Below are 17591 nucleotides of genomic sequence, written 5' to 3' on the forward strand. Positions count from 1 at the left end.
CGTCCTCTCTGCTACAGGTTCTCAGCTTTTATATACTTCCAGAATCGTCTCAACAGCGAGAGAAGTCACTTTCGCCACCTAGCGGTGAAAGTATAGGAGCGACAGTAATCTTTAACATTACTAAGGAATCCATGTGGAATACCACGTAGGATTTCATGTGGTTTCCTACGTGGGGATTTACATGGGATTTTACTTAGGAATTCATTTAGGAATTTATTTCTACTTAAATTCCTAAGTAAAATCCCATGTAAATCCCCACGTAGGAAACCACATGGAATCCTACGTGGTATTCCACATGGTTTCCTTAGTAATGATACTTAATTCCTATACTTTCACCGCTAGGTGGCGAAAGTGACTTCTCTCGCTGTTGAGACGACTCTGGAAGTATATAAAAGCTGAGAACCTGTAGCAGAGAGAACGTGTTTCAAATGATCGTTTTTTTACTTTTTTGATGACTTGTAACACTAATACTATTTATTATTTAATTTTTTATTAAATAATTTTTAATCCTTTGAAAATTTCTTCATTGGATCTTTAATAAAATACTATGTGATATATCGGGTTGCATACATTTGTATCAGAATGAAAAGAGCAGAATGACTATTAAGTCGAATTCACAAAGGTAGAATCTGTAACTTTACGAATTTGTTTTTATCGAATACAAAATTTAAGAAAATTATTTTCACGAATTAACATTGACATAATTTTTATTTTCACTAAACAATAATTGATAGAATTTTAAAATAGTCGATTTCTTATTTAGTCGAAAGTTTAAAAATCCGAAATTTAATTAAACCTAATTTTATTTTGTCGAATGGTGGTTCAGTATAATGTGAATATTAACGAAATTTATTATAGCCGAATTTATAACTAACCTAAATGTAACCTAACCGAAAAGTAATATTACATATTCTTTATTCTATAGAAATTAAAAGTGTTCGAATTATCATTTAATCGAATATTTATTATATAGAATTAATTTTAATCGATATTTCGAAATCTCGAAATGCAAATTAATCTAAACTAATTTTTAAGGAAAATACAACTAAGCGAATTTCTAATTATCCGAAAACTAATTTGGTAGAAAATTTTTGTGGGTGAATTTAATTTGAGCCAAAAAGCAAGTAGCCGAAACGTCATCCCAGGCGGAAAAGTCGGACGAATGTCGGAATTTACAACCGGCTGGGATCCGCACCCGTACGGACCGCCAGCACCGACGGTCTGTACCGATTTGGATCTGAAAAAGCAACCGGCGCGGTACAGATTATGCTCCGACTGTCGGATCCGTCTTCCTACTATTGTCAGTACCGGCTCGGTACTGGATTTCTTCCGCCGGCGGATCTTATTCTTCTGCGGCGTCGGAAGAATGAAGAATATGTTTAGTCTGTACTGGCTCGGTGCTGGGCCGGATCCGACTGCGGATGTCGTCATTTATTGTCACATTATAAATCACATTATAAATTTATTTTCAATAAATGTGTCATAACTACACGGAGAAACTTTTTCTTATAATATTAAATATATTTGGTTATGTTTATTCTAAAAGTACGTTAGAATGTGAGGATTTTTCGTGCGTTGTGCTAATAATTTCAACATTAATACGAAAATATGATAAGTTCGTTATATATTAAGCAACCTTCGGTGTACAAAAATTACTATCTGCATTAGAAATAGTCTTATTTTTCTTTAGAAAAGAATAAAATGCTAGTTTTTGTTTGTGAAATAATACGGTAATTCTAACCTTTTTTCCACATATAGATAGAATATATAACAGACATTCTAACGTAGCATACCAATTTTGGAAGGACTGCGGGCGGACTTAACCGATTTCGCCCGAGCATCACCGAGACCATCACCTGACGTCGCGAACTAACCCTAATGTTTTCGAAGTTGAAATTCACACGTGTATGAAAGAAAAAAACCTTTTATTAATAAACGTGAATGTCTCCTCATGCCAAATTAAATTCAAGAACTGTTCCTCAATATAACATAATTTTTTTCACGACTTTTACTTATTTACATAATTTGATTAGTAAGTTATTTTAAAAAATGCTCTCTCTCGAAGGCACATATTTTTCGACTCGTTTAATATATAAGGACGATTCAGCTGTGTACTTCTAACGAATCGTGCGATCTTTCGGTTTCCGTGACCAATCGTCGTGTCTTTACTTGCGTGTGCGTGTGTGCGTTAATAATATAGGTTAGGTTCTTACGTCGTGTTAAATATATTTACCTACAGTTACAGTGACATACACTAATGCCATCTACCATCAGATCCAAGTATCACTATCGTCTCTATGAGTATCTATAGACAATTAATTTGTTGTGTTTCTTTTTAATTCATGGCTTTCCCAACTTTGCAAAAATTATTATTTTCTTTCTAAAACAACATACTAATTTTCGTTAGTTTCCTTATGAAGAACTGTAAAATATATACTGAATGAGTGTTTTTGATAGTCTCAATAGCAATTTCTATAACCTATGTCGTTTTTCCCTTGAATCTAACCTAACATACTAAAATGTCTCACCAGTTTTAAGAATTATTGGTATTAAAAGTTTCTCCGTGTAAATAATTATTACAATAATTAATTGCATTATTTTAGAAAATAATGATTAATTAATAAATGAATTTAATCAAAATATTAAGTAATTATTTATTAAGAGTTTTTTCAAAATTAAGCAATTAAAAAAATTTGTTGTGCACTTATAGTTTATAATTATTATAAATAAATTTATACTATTAATATAAATTTATTATTATTGAGATATTATTAATTAATATTATTGAGAATTAATAATAAATTATTAATATTAATAAATATTAATATTCATGTAGGAAATTATTTGCTGATTAAGAATTTTAATTAAGGAAGATTTCGACTATATCAGCAATTAGTGACATCTATTAGACGTCAATTGAACTCTTTGGTTTAGAGTCAGGTGTTATTCTTAAGATAATTATTCCGATATGGTTGTCAGTAAATAATTATATTTTTGAATTTAATTTTTGATCTGAAAAAATAAGCTGCGTGAACGACTGCACTGTGCATCTGTGAGGACTCGAACCCCAGTTAATAGCTGCCTTTCGCGGGACTAACGCCTACCAATGCACCATGCCAACACAGCCTGGACGTTCACGTTTCTTATAATCTCAGATCAAGCCCATACACTAGTCGAAGAGCTGTATAGTTAATGTAGGAAATTATTTGCTGATTAAGAATTTTAATTAAGGAAGATTTCGACTATATCAGCAATTAGTGACATCTATTAGACGTCAATTGAACTCTTTGGTTTAGAGTCAGGTGTTATTCTTAAGATAATATAGTTAATGTAGGAAATTATTTGCTGATTAAGAATTTTAATTAAGGAAGATTTCGACTATATCAGCAATTAGTGACATCTATTAGACGTCGATTGAACTCTTTGGTTTAGAGTCAGGTGTTATTCTTAAGATAATATAGTTAATGTAGGAAATTATTTGCTGATTAAGAATTTTAATTAAGGAAGATTTTGACTATATCAGCAATTAGTGACATCTATTAGACGTCAATTGAACTCTTTGGTTTAGAGTCAGGTGTTATTCTTAAGATAATATAGTTAATGTAGGAAATTATTTGCTGATTAAGAATTTTAATTAAGGAAGATTTCGACTATATCAGCAATTAGTGACATCTATTAGACGTCAATTGAACTCTTTGGTTTAGAGTCAGGTGTTATTCTTAAGATAATAATATTATCTTAAGAATTAAGATTATTTTAATTAAGATAATTATTAATTATCTTAAGAATAACACCTGACTCTAAACCAAAGAGTTCAATTGACGTCTAATAGATGTCACTAATTGCTGATATAGTCGAAATCTTCCTTAATTAAAATTCTTAATCAGCAAATAATTTCCTACATTAACTATACAGCTCTTCGACTAGTGTATGGGCTTGATCTGAGATTATAAGAAACGTGAACGTCCAGGCTGTGTTGGCATGGTGCATTGGTAGGCGTTAGTCCCGCGAAAGGCAGCTATTAACTGGGGTTCGAGTCCTCACAGATGCACAGTGCAGTCGTTCACGCAGCTTATTTTTTCAGATCAAAAATTAAATTCAAAAATATAATTATTTACCGACAACCATATCGGAATAATTATCTTAAGAATAACACCTGACTCTAAACCAAAGAGTTCAATTGACGTCTAATAGATGTCACTAATTGCTGATATAGTCGAAATCTTCCTTAATTATTAATATTCATGTTAATAATTTATTATTAATTCTCAATAATATTAATGTTAATTAATAATATCTCAATAATAATAAATTTATTATTATTGTGATATTAATTAAAATTATTAATATTATTATGTTCAATATTATTATATTGAGATACTATTATTTAATATATTAAATAATAATAAAAATATAGCTGTAGCATTGACGCGTAGTTATTCGACAAGTTTTATTTCAGCTTGTGACACTTGAGAGTATTTAAGATTTGAGAGTCCCATGCGAGCGTAGCATAGTGGTTAGCGTGCGAGATTTCGGTGCGTAAATATTCGGTTAGGCGTAGGTTCGTACCTCCAAGCGTTAGGATTTTTCAAATGTGTATGTAATAACAAATTACGTTTAAGTGTATAAAAAAATAAAAAAAATGTGTAAAGTGAACTGTCAATGAATTGTCATCAGTATTTATCTTTTGCAATTAATTATTATTTTTTTTATTGATATTTGTTGAAATTATCATTTGGATCCGACCCGGTTGTCAGTCGGTAGAATGCCAGCGCTCGGCTGGCTATTAAATGAAAAATCCACGGTCGGTAGAGTGCCAGGTCCCAGCCGGTTGACTTATACACGGAACGGCTTCTCCCGGCCGGTCAGCGGGCGGTAGAATGCCAGTTCCGAGCCGGTTGCCAGCGCGTTCCTGGCCTAGTCACTATTCGGTAGAATGCCCGTTCACATTCGGTTGGCAGGCGGTTCCCAGCCAGTACAGTTACACCGGCGTCAGTACGGGCTAGGATCCGCGCCGGTTGGAAATTTCCGCCTGGGATCTATTATAATCTTAAAATGGCGAAAAAGCTATTTGTAAGCATGGTTAAATAGTCGAAACGCCATCTATTCGAATTGTCCAGTAGACGATTCGTAATTTAGCCGAATGGAAAAAACGTCGAATGGACAAAACGTCGAATTTTGAAAACATCGAATTGTCAATTCATCGAATTCTCAAAACATTGAATTGTCAATACGTCGAATGTTTAAAACGTCGAATGATAAAAACGTCGAATGCAAAAAACATCGAATCGTCAAAAGTTCGAAAAAATTTGTATAAGTAAAGATTTCTTTGTTTTAAGTTAATGTTTACTTAGATCAAACAAATTTTGTCGAACTTTTGACGATTCGATGTTTTTTACATTCGACGTATTGACAATTCAATGTTTTGAGAATTCGATGAATTGACAATTCGATGTTTTCAAAATTCGACGTTTTGTCCATTCGACGTTTTTTCCATTCGGCTAAATTACGAATCGTCTACTGGACAATTCGAATAGATGGCGTTTCGACTATTTAACCATGCTTACAAATAGCTTTTTCGCCATTTTAAGATTATAATAGATGACGTTTCGGCTACTTGCTTTTTGGCTCAAATTAAATTCACCCACAAAAATTTTCTACCAAATTAGTTTTCGGATAATTAGAAATTCGCTTAGTTGTATTTTCCTTAAAAATTAGCTTAGATTAATTTGCATTTCGAGATTTCGAAATATCGATTAAAATTAATTCTATATAATAAATATTCGATTAAATGATAATTCGAACACTTTTAATTTCTATAGAATAAAGAATATGTAATATTACTTTTCGGTTCAGTTACATTTAGGTTAGTTATAAATTCGGCTATAATAAATTTCGTTAATATTCGCATTATACTGAACCACCATTCGACAAAATAAAATTAGGTTTAATTAAATTTCGGATTTTTAAACTTTCGACTAAATAAGAAATCGACTATTTTAAAATTCTATCAATTATTGTTTAGTGAAAATAAAAATTATGTCAATGTTAATTCGTGAAAATAATTTTCTTAAATTTTGTATTCGATAAAAACAAATTCGTAAAGTTACAGATTCTACGTTTGTGAATTCGACATAATAGTCATTCTGCTCTTTTCATTCTGATACAAATGTATGCAACCCGATATATCATTAAATCCTAGGTAAAATCTTGCATGAAATCCTATGTCAATTCACATATAAAATCCTATGTGAAATCCCTTGTAAAATTCCAAGTGGATTCCCATGTAGGGATATTCAATAAGGCGGATAATGTTTTTCACATGGGATTTGGTTTAGGGTTTGACATGGGAAAATCATTATAAATAAATGATACTGTTTTTCACATGGGATTCGGTTTAGGATTTGACTGGGAAAAACATGTGGGATTTGATATGGTTTTATGCATAGATGAACTGTTCAAATTCCCCATGTCTATTCCTAACTAAAATCCTGTCTCAATTTCCCATATGGTTTGACATGGGAAACCACACGGTAAACCACGTGGTTTCCTTCATGGAAGTAGGGGTTTACATGGTTTTTGACATAGGATCCCATGTGGTTTCCCATATGGGGATTTTCAATAGGGACGAGCTCGGTAGCTCGTATGAGAAATATGAGAAATCTCTCATACGAGCCTTTTCCGTAATGAGAAGTGTATAGATACTTGTATACGAGGTGACTTTTAAAACATTTTTCTTAATATAACACTATTTTAAAGTAAATGTAGATAATAGAAATGAATTTTCAAAGTAAAACAAAGCTAAATTTATAAGGGAAATGAAGTTTTAAGAAAAAAAGGATAATTTTGTTCAAAGAATTTATTCACACTGAAAAAAGGTTAGAATTTGATAATTCCTTGTTACTCTAACTTACCGACATTAGATATTTCTCGGATGCGGTAAGCACGATTTTGTATTAAATTTAATTATTTTATATGAACATTTATTTAATAAATAAATAATAATATATTATTTATTAGCAATGAAGAAAAACTTATTTATTCTACCGCCAATACAAAATCGTGCTTACCGCATCCGTTAAGTTCGGAACTTAACGCGGATAGTTTCCTGCTAAGTTCCTACAAAGTATTGTGCTATCTGGGAATATAATACTAATTCAATTACTTTCAAATAACTGCACTCATGAATTTATTTGCTATTTTAAAAAGGAATAATTATTAAATTATCAGTTAAGAGGGTTAAAAGTGTTTAAAGGTCTCTGAAATTTTTAGATTATGATTTATTGTCTAACAGAATAACGGCCCTGACTCGTTTAAATGACGTAAAATTGGTAAACAATCAATTTTTTAGCAAGTTTTTCTTTGAACACAAACACTTTTTACAAAATCTGACACTGTATGTATCTTATAAATTACAAAAATCCAGATGATTGCTTGAATGCATGCAGAAACGCGGTTCCAATGAAAAATTGAAAAGTGATGTAATGACAGGCTGTAATAATTTCAAATGGGATTGGAAAGCATTCAGAAAAAAATTTTGTCTTTGTTAACAATTACAAACAGAATTGAATAGCATTCATTTTTAGACGAAACGTCCCAGATAACAAAATGCGCGTTGTGTGCTACTAATATCCCAGATAACAAAATGCGCGTTGTGTGCTACTAATATCATCTGCACGCGTGCCGATTTATCCGCACTATGCGCGTTCACTGGACCACTCAGATGCGTCATCATATGCGATCCATAACTGTCGCATATTGTGATGGGCACATGCGTGACGGTATAATGCGAATAAATTATATTTATACTTCAGCCTTATTTGAATTAAAGAAAAAGAAAAGATTATTGACATTAGTAATTTTTTTTAAATTAAAATGTTATTTATAAAAACGATTTTAATTTAATATTTCAGTACAATTTTGGAATTGAAATTGTTAAAAACTTCCAAATTCTTTTTTTGAGGTTATATCTAATACAACAAAAATATATATGTACTTTAAACAAATTAAATTTAACTTTCTTATTTTGCTGCAGTACTAAAAATTAAATCCACAATAATTCCTCACAATAATATCGCAATAAAAAACAATAAAAAATGAAATCACAATAAAAACTTATTTTGATAACACACCACAAACAATGCTGTCGCCATTATAAAATGTGTGATTGCCGATACGGGTGGTTGCGCATCATTAATTGCGTGCGTATTAAGTGCAGTTCACTGCACACGCATTCACAGCATTCGCACTGTGGATGGTAAAATGCGTATGGATTGACTCTTCTAGCGAGTCGCACTTGTGAACGGAACATGCTTATCATTTTGTATCACAGGCGCTTACGAAATGCAGTTCACAACACTCGCATTATTACCAGCGTCACAGACGATAGTAAGATGCGTATATGAACCGACTCATCTGGTAAGTCGCAGTTAGTGCAAGAAACATGCGTTTAAATGCGACGCACGATTGTTATCTGGGGTGGTCCTATCACACGGAAAAAATAAGTTCAGCAGATTTTACGAAACTAATTTCGCACTAGCGGATATTTAAGATTCCTTGACGAAGTTTTTCAAAAACCCAGAAACTTTCACTACCCGTGCAGAAATTGCCCTACCCGGGCCCTGACCCCGCATGAAACAGGAAACCCGACCGGGCCCCGGCCTGGGAGCTCGGCAAACCGGGCTTTCGTCATGGCCCCGGCCGGTTTTATTGTTTCATCCCGGTTTGGGGAAGCCCGGTCTGGACCCGGCCAGGCCCCTGTCAAAATTTCTACACGGGTACTTTAAGCAGAACAATTTTCGAGAAACTGCAACCAGTGTTGTAATTTATAAAACAAGCTTGAATGTAGAAATGTTTCGTATTTTCTGGTGAACATTTTATCAAAAAATGGTAAAAATGTTTCGTGCAATCTAAAAACGCGTGGTTTGAGTTTCCACTTCGCTGTCTATCGTGAATTCTCGAACACAGAGTTTCGTAAAATTCTATACGGGGTGTACCAAAAGTCGCGTTATAAATAGATATGTTGAAGCTTGTCTCGTCGCGTCGGTATTAACTTGTCTGCTGTATATAGAGATAATATGTGGAAGGAAAAAGAGAACTGCTTTACCTGCTGGTAACATTTGGATAATTGTTTTCTTTTACGTATTTCACATTTCATTGTTCCAAATTCGTAACATTTTTTATGTGATTTTGTAATCCAAACTTTTAATTATTATTAATTTCTTTTAATTTACATTCCAATAAATTTTATAGTTTATCATAATATTTACCGATGACAATAAATGTACATATATATTAATTTCTCAAAATTTTAATTAATTCTAATTTTTATTAGTTTTAACTGTTATTACTTCAAATTTTAGACAATTTAATATTAAAATTTTTTGAGTTTGAATTTAATTTTGAAAATTTTTTTGCAATTTATTTATAATTTAAAATTAAGAATAAAATTATTTTTTAAAAATTGAAAAATTTTATAGAGATTTTATAACCAATTATAATTAAAAAATGTTATTTTAAAAACTATAAAATATTTTGTATAACTTTTAAAAAAATGATTTTTTTTAAAATTAATATTCAGTATATTGACATTTCTCACAAGCGCAGTTTTAATCTCCTCAGTTAGTATATAAAGAAACTCAATTCTTTCATCTACAAGTGCGAGTTATATTGTATGTGCGTTGCGTCAGAATTCGTTTATATGTATGCGTATTTCCGTTAAGTTAGTGTCAGAATAAAATAAGCCAATCCAAGCGAACCATTGCGTTGTAGAGTGCAGTCACATGTGTCGAACCAATCATCTATCTCCTATAGAAGTCGAGAAAAAATGGTCTTGAGAGCTCATTGGTACATTAAGAAATTCTTTTTTCTGCTTTATTCGTTTTTTTCTCCGTGAATATTTTTTTCCGTGGCGCATGCGCTTCAGGCTAAACGTTTTACAAAACTCTTGAATTAGAACGTCCAACCGATCATTTGTGAAGTCCATAGAATTTTTTTTGAGTTTTCAAGAAACGCAGTCATCATATATTACTATTGATTGTGTTTTATCTTATACTAAACTCCTCTCCGTATCCGCTATTCCAAAATTAGTTTCGTAAAATGTACTAAATTAATTTTTTCCGTGTATCTTCTAGTTTAATAATCTTTTTGGTTTTTTTGATTTCAGTCACTGAGAAAGCCGCAATCACTGCATAGCAGTGGGAGAACTTTTTTTTGGATACTCAGGAGATATCGAATAACTCTTTAAAAAAAAATATTTTTCTTTGAAAAAATTACAAAATATTTACTATTTATAGAAATATACATGTACAAAACTTTAAAAAAAATTAGATGCAATAATTTCCCTGAAAAAAATTCCTAAAATTCACCGTTTTTTCAGTCACTCACACTACCCAGTGAGAAATTTCTTACCGGTCCAATATTGGGAGCCAAGAGACCAATCATCGGTCCAATAAAGGCTCCCAATATTGGACCAATATGGGCTGATGCTTGGGATGTAACGGGTTCGCCAAGCATCGGTTGTTAATATTGGTCCAATATTGGCCAAATATTGGCAACCAAGAGAAAAAATTTTTTTAAATAAATTTTTTTAATTAAATAATAATAAAAAATTAATGTTTATAATTTTTGTTTAATTATTTATTTTTAATAATTCATGTAAATAATAAATAATTTATTATTTATAAATTATAATTATTTAAAAATGCAGCAGCTATTAGAAAATAGCATTCTGCAAAAAAATTCTATCATTGAAAAATCAATGATAGGCGAGAGATATCTGCGTCATTAAATAGATTCGCAGATGATAGGCAAGAGATATCCGCGTCATTAAATAGATTCGCAGATATAGAATAGAATAGAATATATTTTATTATGTCCTAGGTAAATACCACGAGGACAACCATTAAAAATACAGTAATTAATAACATTTATATCGTATAAAGTTAAACAAAGCTATATACATCTCATGCAGACAATAAAATACTTTGATTTACAAATTATCACAGCAACTCACACACAGATGACATACCAATCAAGATACACTCCATATACTCTAACCAGGCGCGAAAGACCAGTGCTGACGATGGGTTGAAACTTGACTGAGTCTTGAACGCCCAGCGTGGGTAACCCAGAGTTGAAGCAGTCTTTATATCATTGTCACTCAATATTGGTTCAGCATGGGACACCAATGTTCGTCCCATGCTCGATTTAACACTCGGTCAATCTTCGTGAGTGGAGCTTCAACATCCAGTCTTTATTCAAGCTTGAATCAATCTTGATAGTTTATTTATTACCGTGTACACTTAACAATATTAGATATAAATACTTATAAATTATTTAATATTAAAATATTATTTCTGATAATTTTTAGTAATTTTTTATACTATTTAAAAATTATTATTATTAATTATTATTAAATAATATAATAAGTATTATTATTATTGTTATTAAGATATCAATTGGTAAATAAATATTAATATTTATTTAGTGTATAATATTTATATTAATTACATAAGATTCATATCAATAAAGTTAAATTATTATATATTATTTTTTTTCTTGCACAGAGTCAAATTATTATTTCAAAGTTCAAGAGTTTCCTTTATCTGAAAAATTTTCAGTGAAATATTCAGTAAACAGTTAATCCTAGTGTAAAACTACTAGGCATAAATATTTACTACTACCTAATGAACATTTTTTTCACTGAAAATTTTACAGATAAACGAAACTTTTGAACTTTGAAAATAATAATTTGACACTGTGCGAGAAAAAAAATAATATATAATTTAACTTATAAAATTATCAGAAAAAATATTTTAATATTAAATAATTTATAAATATTTATATTTAATATTGTACAGTGCACACGGCAATAAAGAAACTGAATATTGTATCAAGATTACCGAGTCTTGAATCGAGTATGGGACGAACAAATAAATATATTAAACAAAAATTATAAACATTAATTTTTTATTATTATTATTTAATTAAAAAAATTTATTTAAAAAGATTTTTTCTCTTGGTTGCCAATATTCAACCAATATTGGACCAATATTAACAACCGATGCTTGGCGAACCCGTTACATCCCAAGCATCAGCCCATATTGGTCCAATATTGGGAGTCAATCGGCGCCCAGCACGGCAACCAATATTGGACCGATATTGGACCGATTAAAGTCTATTGGCAATTTCTCACTGGGTAGTTGTGCCCCTTAATACTTTTTTTCTTTGCGGAAAATATGAAAGTGATTTGCACGAAAATTTGTAAAATTCTAAATACTTTTAAAGCCATAATATAAAACAATATACTTTAGCAAAAATCCAAACAGTCTCTATTCGATCAAGCGCACAAATTTGCGTAAACCTAGGTGAGTTGAAACAGCCTGTTACAACTCGCCTATAGGTGCGAAAAATTGTGCATCGGTTCGAATAATTATTTTTTATTTTAAATTTCGAACTGGTTCAAATTTAGAGAGTATTCACTGATTGACTGATTAAAAAATAATTGAAATTTTTAATATATGTGACTTAAGTTTCCAGTAATTTTTTAATTGGACAATCAGTAAAAAATAACTGATATTTCAGTAATTCTTAAATGACTTTCAGTGAAATTTCTCCGATTGAAATCGCGAGAATAGAGTCACTGAAAATCAGTCAAATTTCACTGATGCAGATTTAGAGAGCAATGTCAATATTATACATTTTGTTTTTAACATCATGAATAAAAATTTAAGCAATTGTACCAGCAATCACTGTTAGGGGGGTGAACTATTGTACCCCGTTTACGCTTATTTCGATTTGTACGGCAAAATTTGTGTCGACATTCTGCGACAAAAAAAATTATTTTCTGCGGAACCAAAAGAAAAAAACCGCTGTTTCAGAAGTTTCAGGTTCAAACAGTTCCTTGAAAAGTGCAACATTCTAAGTGAATGAAAATAGTGACACTTCGGTCTTCAAGAACAATAAAGAATAGTTTATGACGCCAACTTCAGAGACCTATTTCCTCCATAATATAATAATATAAGAAACCAATTGTGACGCGCTTTGCAGAAAGATTCTTAAGCAGCAAAGAATTACATAATTATAGTCAACTATGAATGCAGAAACTTTCTAAATGTCTAAATGTTCTGCAGAGGAAAGGGGTAATAAATTTTTAAATATCAGAGACTCGCAGGCAATATTAGCAAAAAGAGTTAATCAAATACTTATAGTGTTAGCAATTTCTTATTGACAGAAATATTGGTAACAAGAAAACTTACCTATATTATTCCCAGCTAGGGAAAGAATTGCCAGTGATGTTGGACCCTTGAGAGATTTAGTTGGAATAGATGTTAAATTGTTATTTGCGAGATACAATTCTTGAAGGTTGATGCAACCTTTAAATATACCCTCTTCAATACTTTTTATTCCATTTCTATTAATATTTAATAGCATGAGATTCGACATTCCATGAAATTCATTACTAGAAAAAATGGGATTTAGACTGTCCCCCAGAAAGTTACCTTCTAGCCAAAGTTTTTTTATTCGACTCTGACCTTGGAGTATTCGATCCATTAACCTGTAAATAAAGTTGACTTTTTAAAAACTATTGTTTTTTTTGTCTACCTTTCTTAACCCATTAACGTCTGAAACCTCTAAAATTTTGTGTTTAACTTAAAGATATCATTTTATATACGAAAAATGCTGTGACTAAAATCAAGCTTTATTTTAAATTTATCACACAGAAAATCAAATATGGCGAATTTTGTGTATAAAATTACAATTATTTCTTACTAAAAACATTTTTTTCACATAAAACTAAGAAGGGTCATAAATTAGCATAAACTTATTAAACTTTCAGAATTTGCAATGGCGTAAATAAAAAAAAATGTCTATTCTAAAATGGCACTAATTAAACAAGAAATTAATAAATTCTTTTATGATGCACAAATTCAGACCACGGCTGTGAAATGTAATAAAACTTAGTATTTATATGTATGTTTTTGAGGTCGTTCGTTACGAAACTATAATTGGATTTTCAAAAATTAAAATGGCGGATCCAATATGGCCGATAAAATTTTAAAAATTTACTCGATTCGCTTGCAACTTGTTACTCTGAGGTTTTTGGGGTCGCTGATTATGAATCTGCAATTGAAGGGCTGGCTGCAATAAGGGGACGAACGCGAGACTTGGAAGGGATACTGCCAGTCGGGTAGCAGTGACAAGCCTTGAGCCGCTCACTGCTAGCTGACTGGTATTATCCTTTTCAACCACGCGTTCGTCCCCTTATTGCAGCCAGCCTTTCAATTGGATTTTCAAAATACAAAATGACGGATTCAAGGGAATTTTTTTTTTTAATTTACTAAATTTGCTGAAAACTTGTTATTCAGGGTTTTTGGGGTTGCCGATTACGAATTTGTAATCAGATTTTTAAAATTCAAAATGTCGAATCCAGTATGTCAGACAAAAATGTATAGATTTGATTTTTAACATTTTTGCCTGACATACCAGATCCACCATTTTGAATTAAAAAAATCTGATTACAGATTCGTAATAAGCGATCCCAAAGAAGCTTCAAGCGGATCTAGTAAATTTTTCAAATTTTTTCCGCCATATTGGATCTGAAATTTTGAATTTTAAAAATCTGATTACAGATTCGTAAAGAAACGCTTTAGTTACTTTCAGGAAGCATTTTTCGAATATAAAATTATATTTTAAATTAAACACAATAACTCCAAATTTCTGATGTTTCAGTCGTTAATGGGTTAAACATGTATTTGATTTAATATAATTGACCGCACAGCCAAATTAAATTTCATGGTTATTTTATAAATAATTTTTTTAAAGAAAATTGAACCCTACCTGTAAATTAAATTCTCTGAGAGATCCAATTCTTCCAATGATGGAAGAAAATTGATAACCTCCTCAGGTAGATTGCGATAACCCGCGCTTCTCTGACTGAAAGCAACAATAGGTTGTCCCCTCAATTCTTTTGCAGTGTCGCGGGAAAAAACCACCCTGTCGCATTTCATTTCTATTGTCTTCTGACGCTTAAGAGGAATTTTACATTCGCAGGGAACGTGAAGATCTCTTTTTACTTCTACGCACGGTCGCCATTGTGCAAAATTTGGAGCAATCATACATAATGCCAGGAACACCTTTAAATTTATACTGAAAGAATATTTTTAAATTATTTATTGTCAAAAGTATTTAGAAATTTATTATTTACTAGCTGTCGTTTTTGCTTCCTCTCAAAGGAAACTTTATAGTGATGTCGATTTTCGAATTTCTTAGAATCAATTATTTTTACAAATTTTCAAGTGTAAAAAATTTTCGTATTTTAAATTATAAATTTTTTCAAAAAATTTCAAAAAACGTGCACAGTGCAGCGTGTGCATGAAACTTGCACGCCGAGTTTAAAAATTTATTTTAACACACATCCAAATTCAAGAAGTCCACTCTGAAACATTGCAAACTATTCTTATCATTATGCCAGCTATGTTTTTTAAAAAAATGTTTTATTATTCATCAATCAATACCAATTTTAAAAAAATGTTTTTTAAAAATTTTTTTAACAGCATTTAAAAGTTGAAGAAAAACTGAACTTTTTTTTGTTTTAACGAAATTTTTGTAAATCCAATAATTTTCAAGTTGTAGGCCATTTAAAAAAGGTCTACTTTTTAAAAATCAAATTTTCAAAAATTCGTAACTCGGAAATTTGGCCACCAAAAAAAAAAAATAAAAAAATACACTACCGGTCAAAATTGGGAGACCACCCATTTCCAGGTGATTGAAAAACATTTTAAAACACAAAATGTATGGAAACTGCTAAATTTTATTTCTTTATATTTTTTGAAAGATGATAAAATTTTGAAAAGAACAAGATCTTTTAGAAGTCATTTGGCCAATATTTTATTCAGATATTTTTAAAAAATCGTCATTTTCTATGTTTTACAAAAATTTGAATAACTTCTAAAGTAATGAACGCTAATGATCTTAGGCTTATTTTAAAGGTTATATTTGCTGCACTATAAGAATTACTTATAGGCATTAAGGAGGTTGTTTACAGGTATGCAGACCATTGACATTAAAGAATTTTTTAATATTATTGTTACTCGTATCTTCTGGAAGAACAAATATCAATTTTCAAGAAAAAAATTTGAAACCTTCAAAAATTGTTTATTTAGTCATTTTGCATATGATCAAAGTTTTCTTCACATTAAAAGGTTAAACGTTTTCAAAACTGATTCGATTTAAGTCAATGATGGCTTATTTTCTTCAGAAAATGGTTCTTTATAACTTGACCGCTCAGATTTATAAAAAAATACACCGTTTTGAAAATATGCTTATTTGTTTAAAAAAAGTGATTTAATTTAAAAAAAATTTTTAAACAAATAAGCATATTTTAAAAACGGTGTATTTTTTTATAAATCTGAGCGGTCAAGTTATAGAGAACCATTTTCTAAAGAAAATAAGCCATCATTGACTTAAACCGAATTAGTTTTGAAAAAGTTTAACCTTTTAATATGAAGATAACTTTGATCATATGCAAAATGACTATATAAACAATTTTTGTAAGTTTCAAATTTTTTTGAGTAATTTTTTTTTTTAGAAAATGCAGACCGTCAAACTTGGACCAACAAAATTCAAAAAATTTGGAACATTCTTATTAACAGAAATAGTATATTACATTATAAGGGCAGAAAGTTCGAAATTCCTGCACTGCGCGAAATGATGCCCGAGGCGAAGCCGAGGGCATTATCGCGTAGTTTAGGGCTTTCGAATTTCTGCCCGTGTAATGTATACTATTTTTCTTTATATACGGTCGAAAGTACGCTGGGTAATTTATTTTTTAAGAAAATTGCAATCGTGTTTCATTTGACAGCCGGCCATCTTTATTTACTTTTGCTCCTCGCTTCAACGCCTCTAGCGGACACTCGTGAAGCTCTGGTTTTTTCTCTGTCTCTCTCTTGCAAACAATATTCGCCTGCCCCGACATTTGATGCACGAGCGAAGCGAGTGCTTCTGGTCGGGGGCAGGCACGAAAAAAAATGTGAAAGATAAATTAATATTATATTTTCAAAAGAATTTTTCTGGTGGTACAAAATTAATTCTATGTTTCTAAAATTCTAAACATTCTAATGAAAACACTTTCATTATTTCTTCAAATTATTACAATTTTATAATAACATTTTGGCACGTATTAAAAAAGAAATTACAAAATTATTAATTATGTTATTTTTGTTTTTAATGTTTATTAAAATAATTTTTGAAAATAATTATATCAGCAAAAGATTTCGTTCATTTCAATATTCAGAGCTTGTGGATAATAAATTTATAAAGTATAAAAAGTTTTCTTGATAATTTTTTTTCTCATTTTATATTGCGTTAACAATTACTCGTTAAATTGTCATTGAACTCAAAATTTTCTTATTTACCGACAGTGGTGTTTTTACCGACAGAGAATTCTTTTACTCCCGCTGTAATAGAGGTTGGGTATGAAAATCAACCAAAGCACAAATGTTTGACTTTCTGCTGCGAAATCGCAGCGGGAAATACGTACTTTCGACCAAGGTATGAAGAAAAATAATTTTTCTTCATACCTCGGTCGA

The 17591-nt window shown here is 30.8% G+C and overlaps 1 protein-coding gene across 1 annotated transcript in view; it reads right to left on the reverse strand.

Moving 5' to 3' along the window:
* Positions 1-17591, reverse strand: part of LOC122509958 (chaoptin) — a 111979-nt gene that overhangs the window by 65035 nt on the left and 29353 nt on the right. Inside the window, exons 2-3 of the mRNA XM_043624309.1 lie at positions 14842-15150; positions 13260-13558 (exon numbers count right to left, since the gene is read on the reverse strand). Coding sequence (XP_043480244.1) covers positions 13260-13558; positions 14842-15150 — 608 coding nt within the window. The remainder of the gene's footprint in view (positions 1-13259; positions 13559-14841; positions 15151-17591) is intronic.

This window comes from Leptopilina heterotoma, unplaced genomic scaffold (assembly GCF_015476425.1).
Source record: "Leptopilina heterotoma isolate Lh14 unplaced genomic scaffold, ASM1547642v1 Lhet_65, whole genome shotgun sequence".
In the NCBI taxonomy this organism is placed as follows: Eukaryota; Metazoa; Arthropoda; class Insecta; order Hymenoptera; family Figitidae; genus Leptopilina; species Leptopilina heterotoma.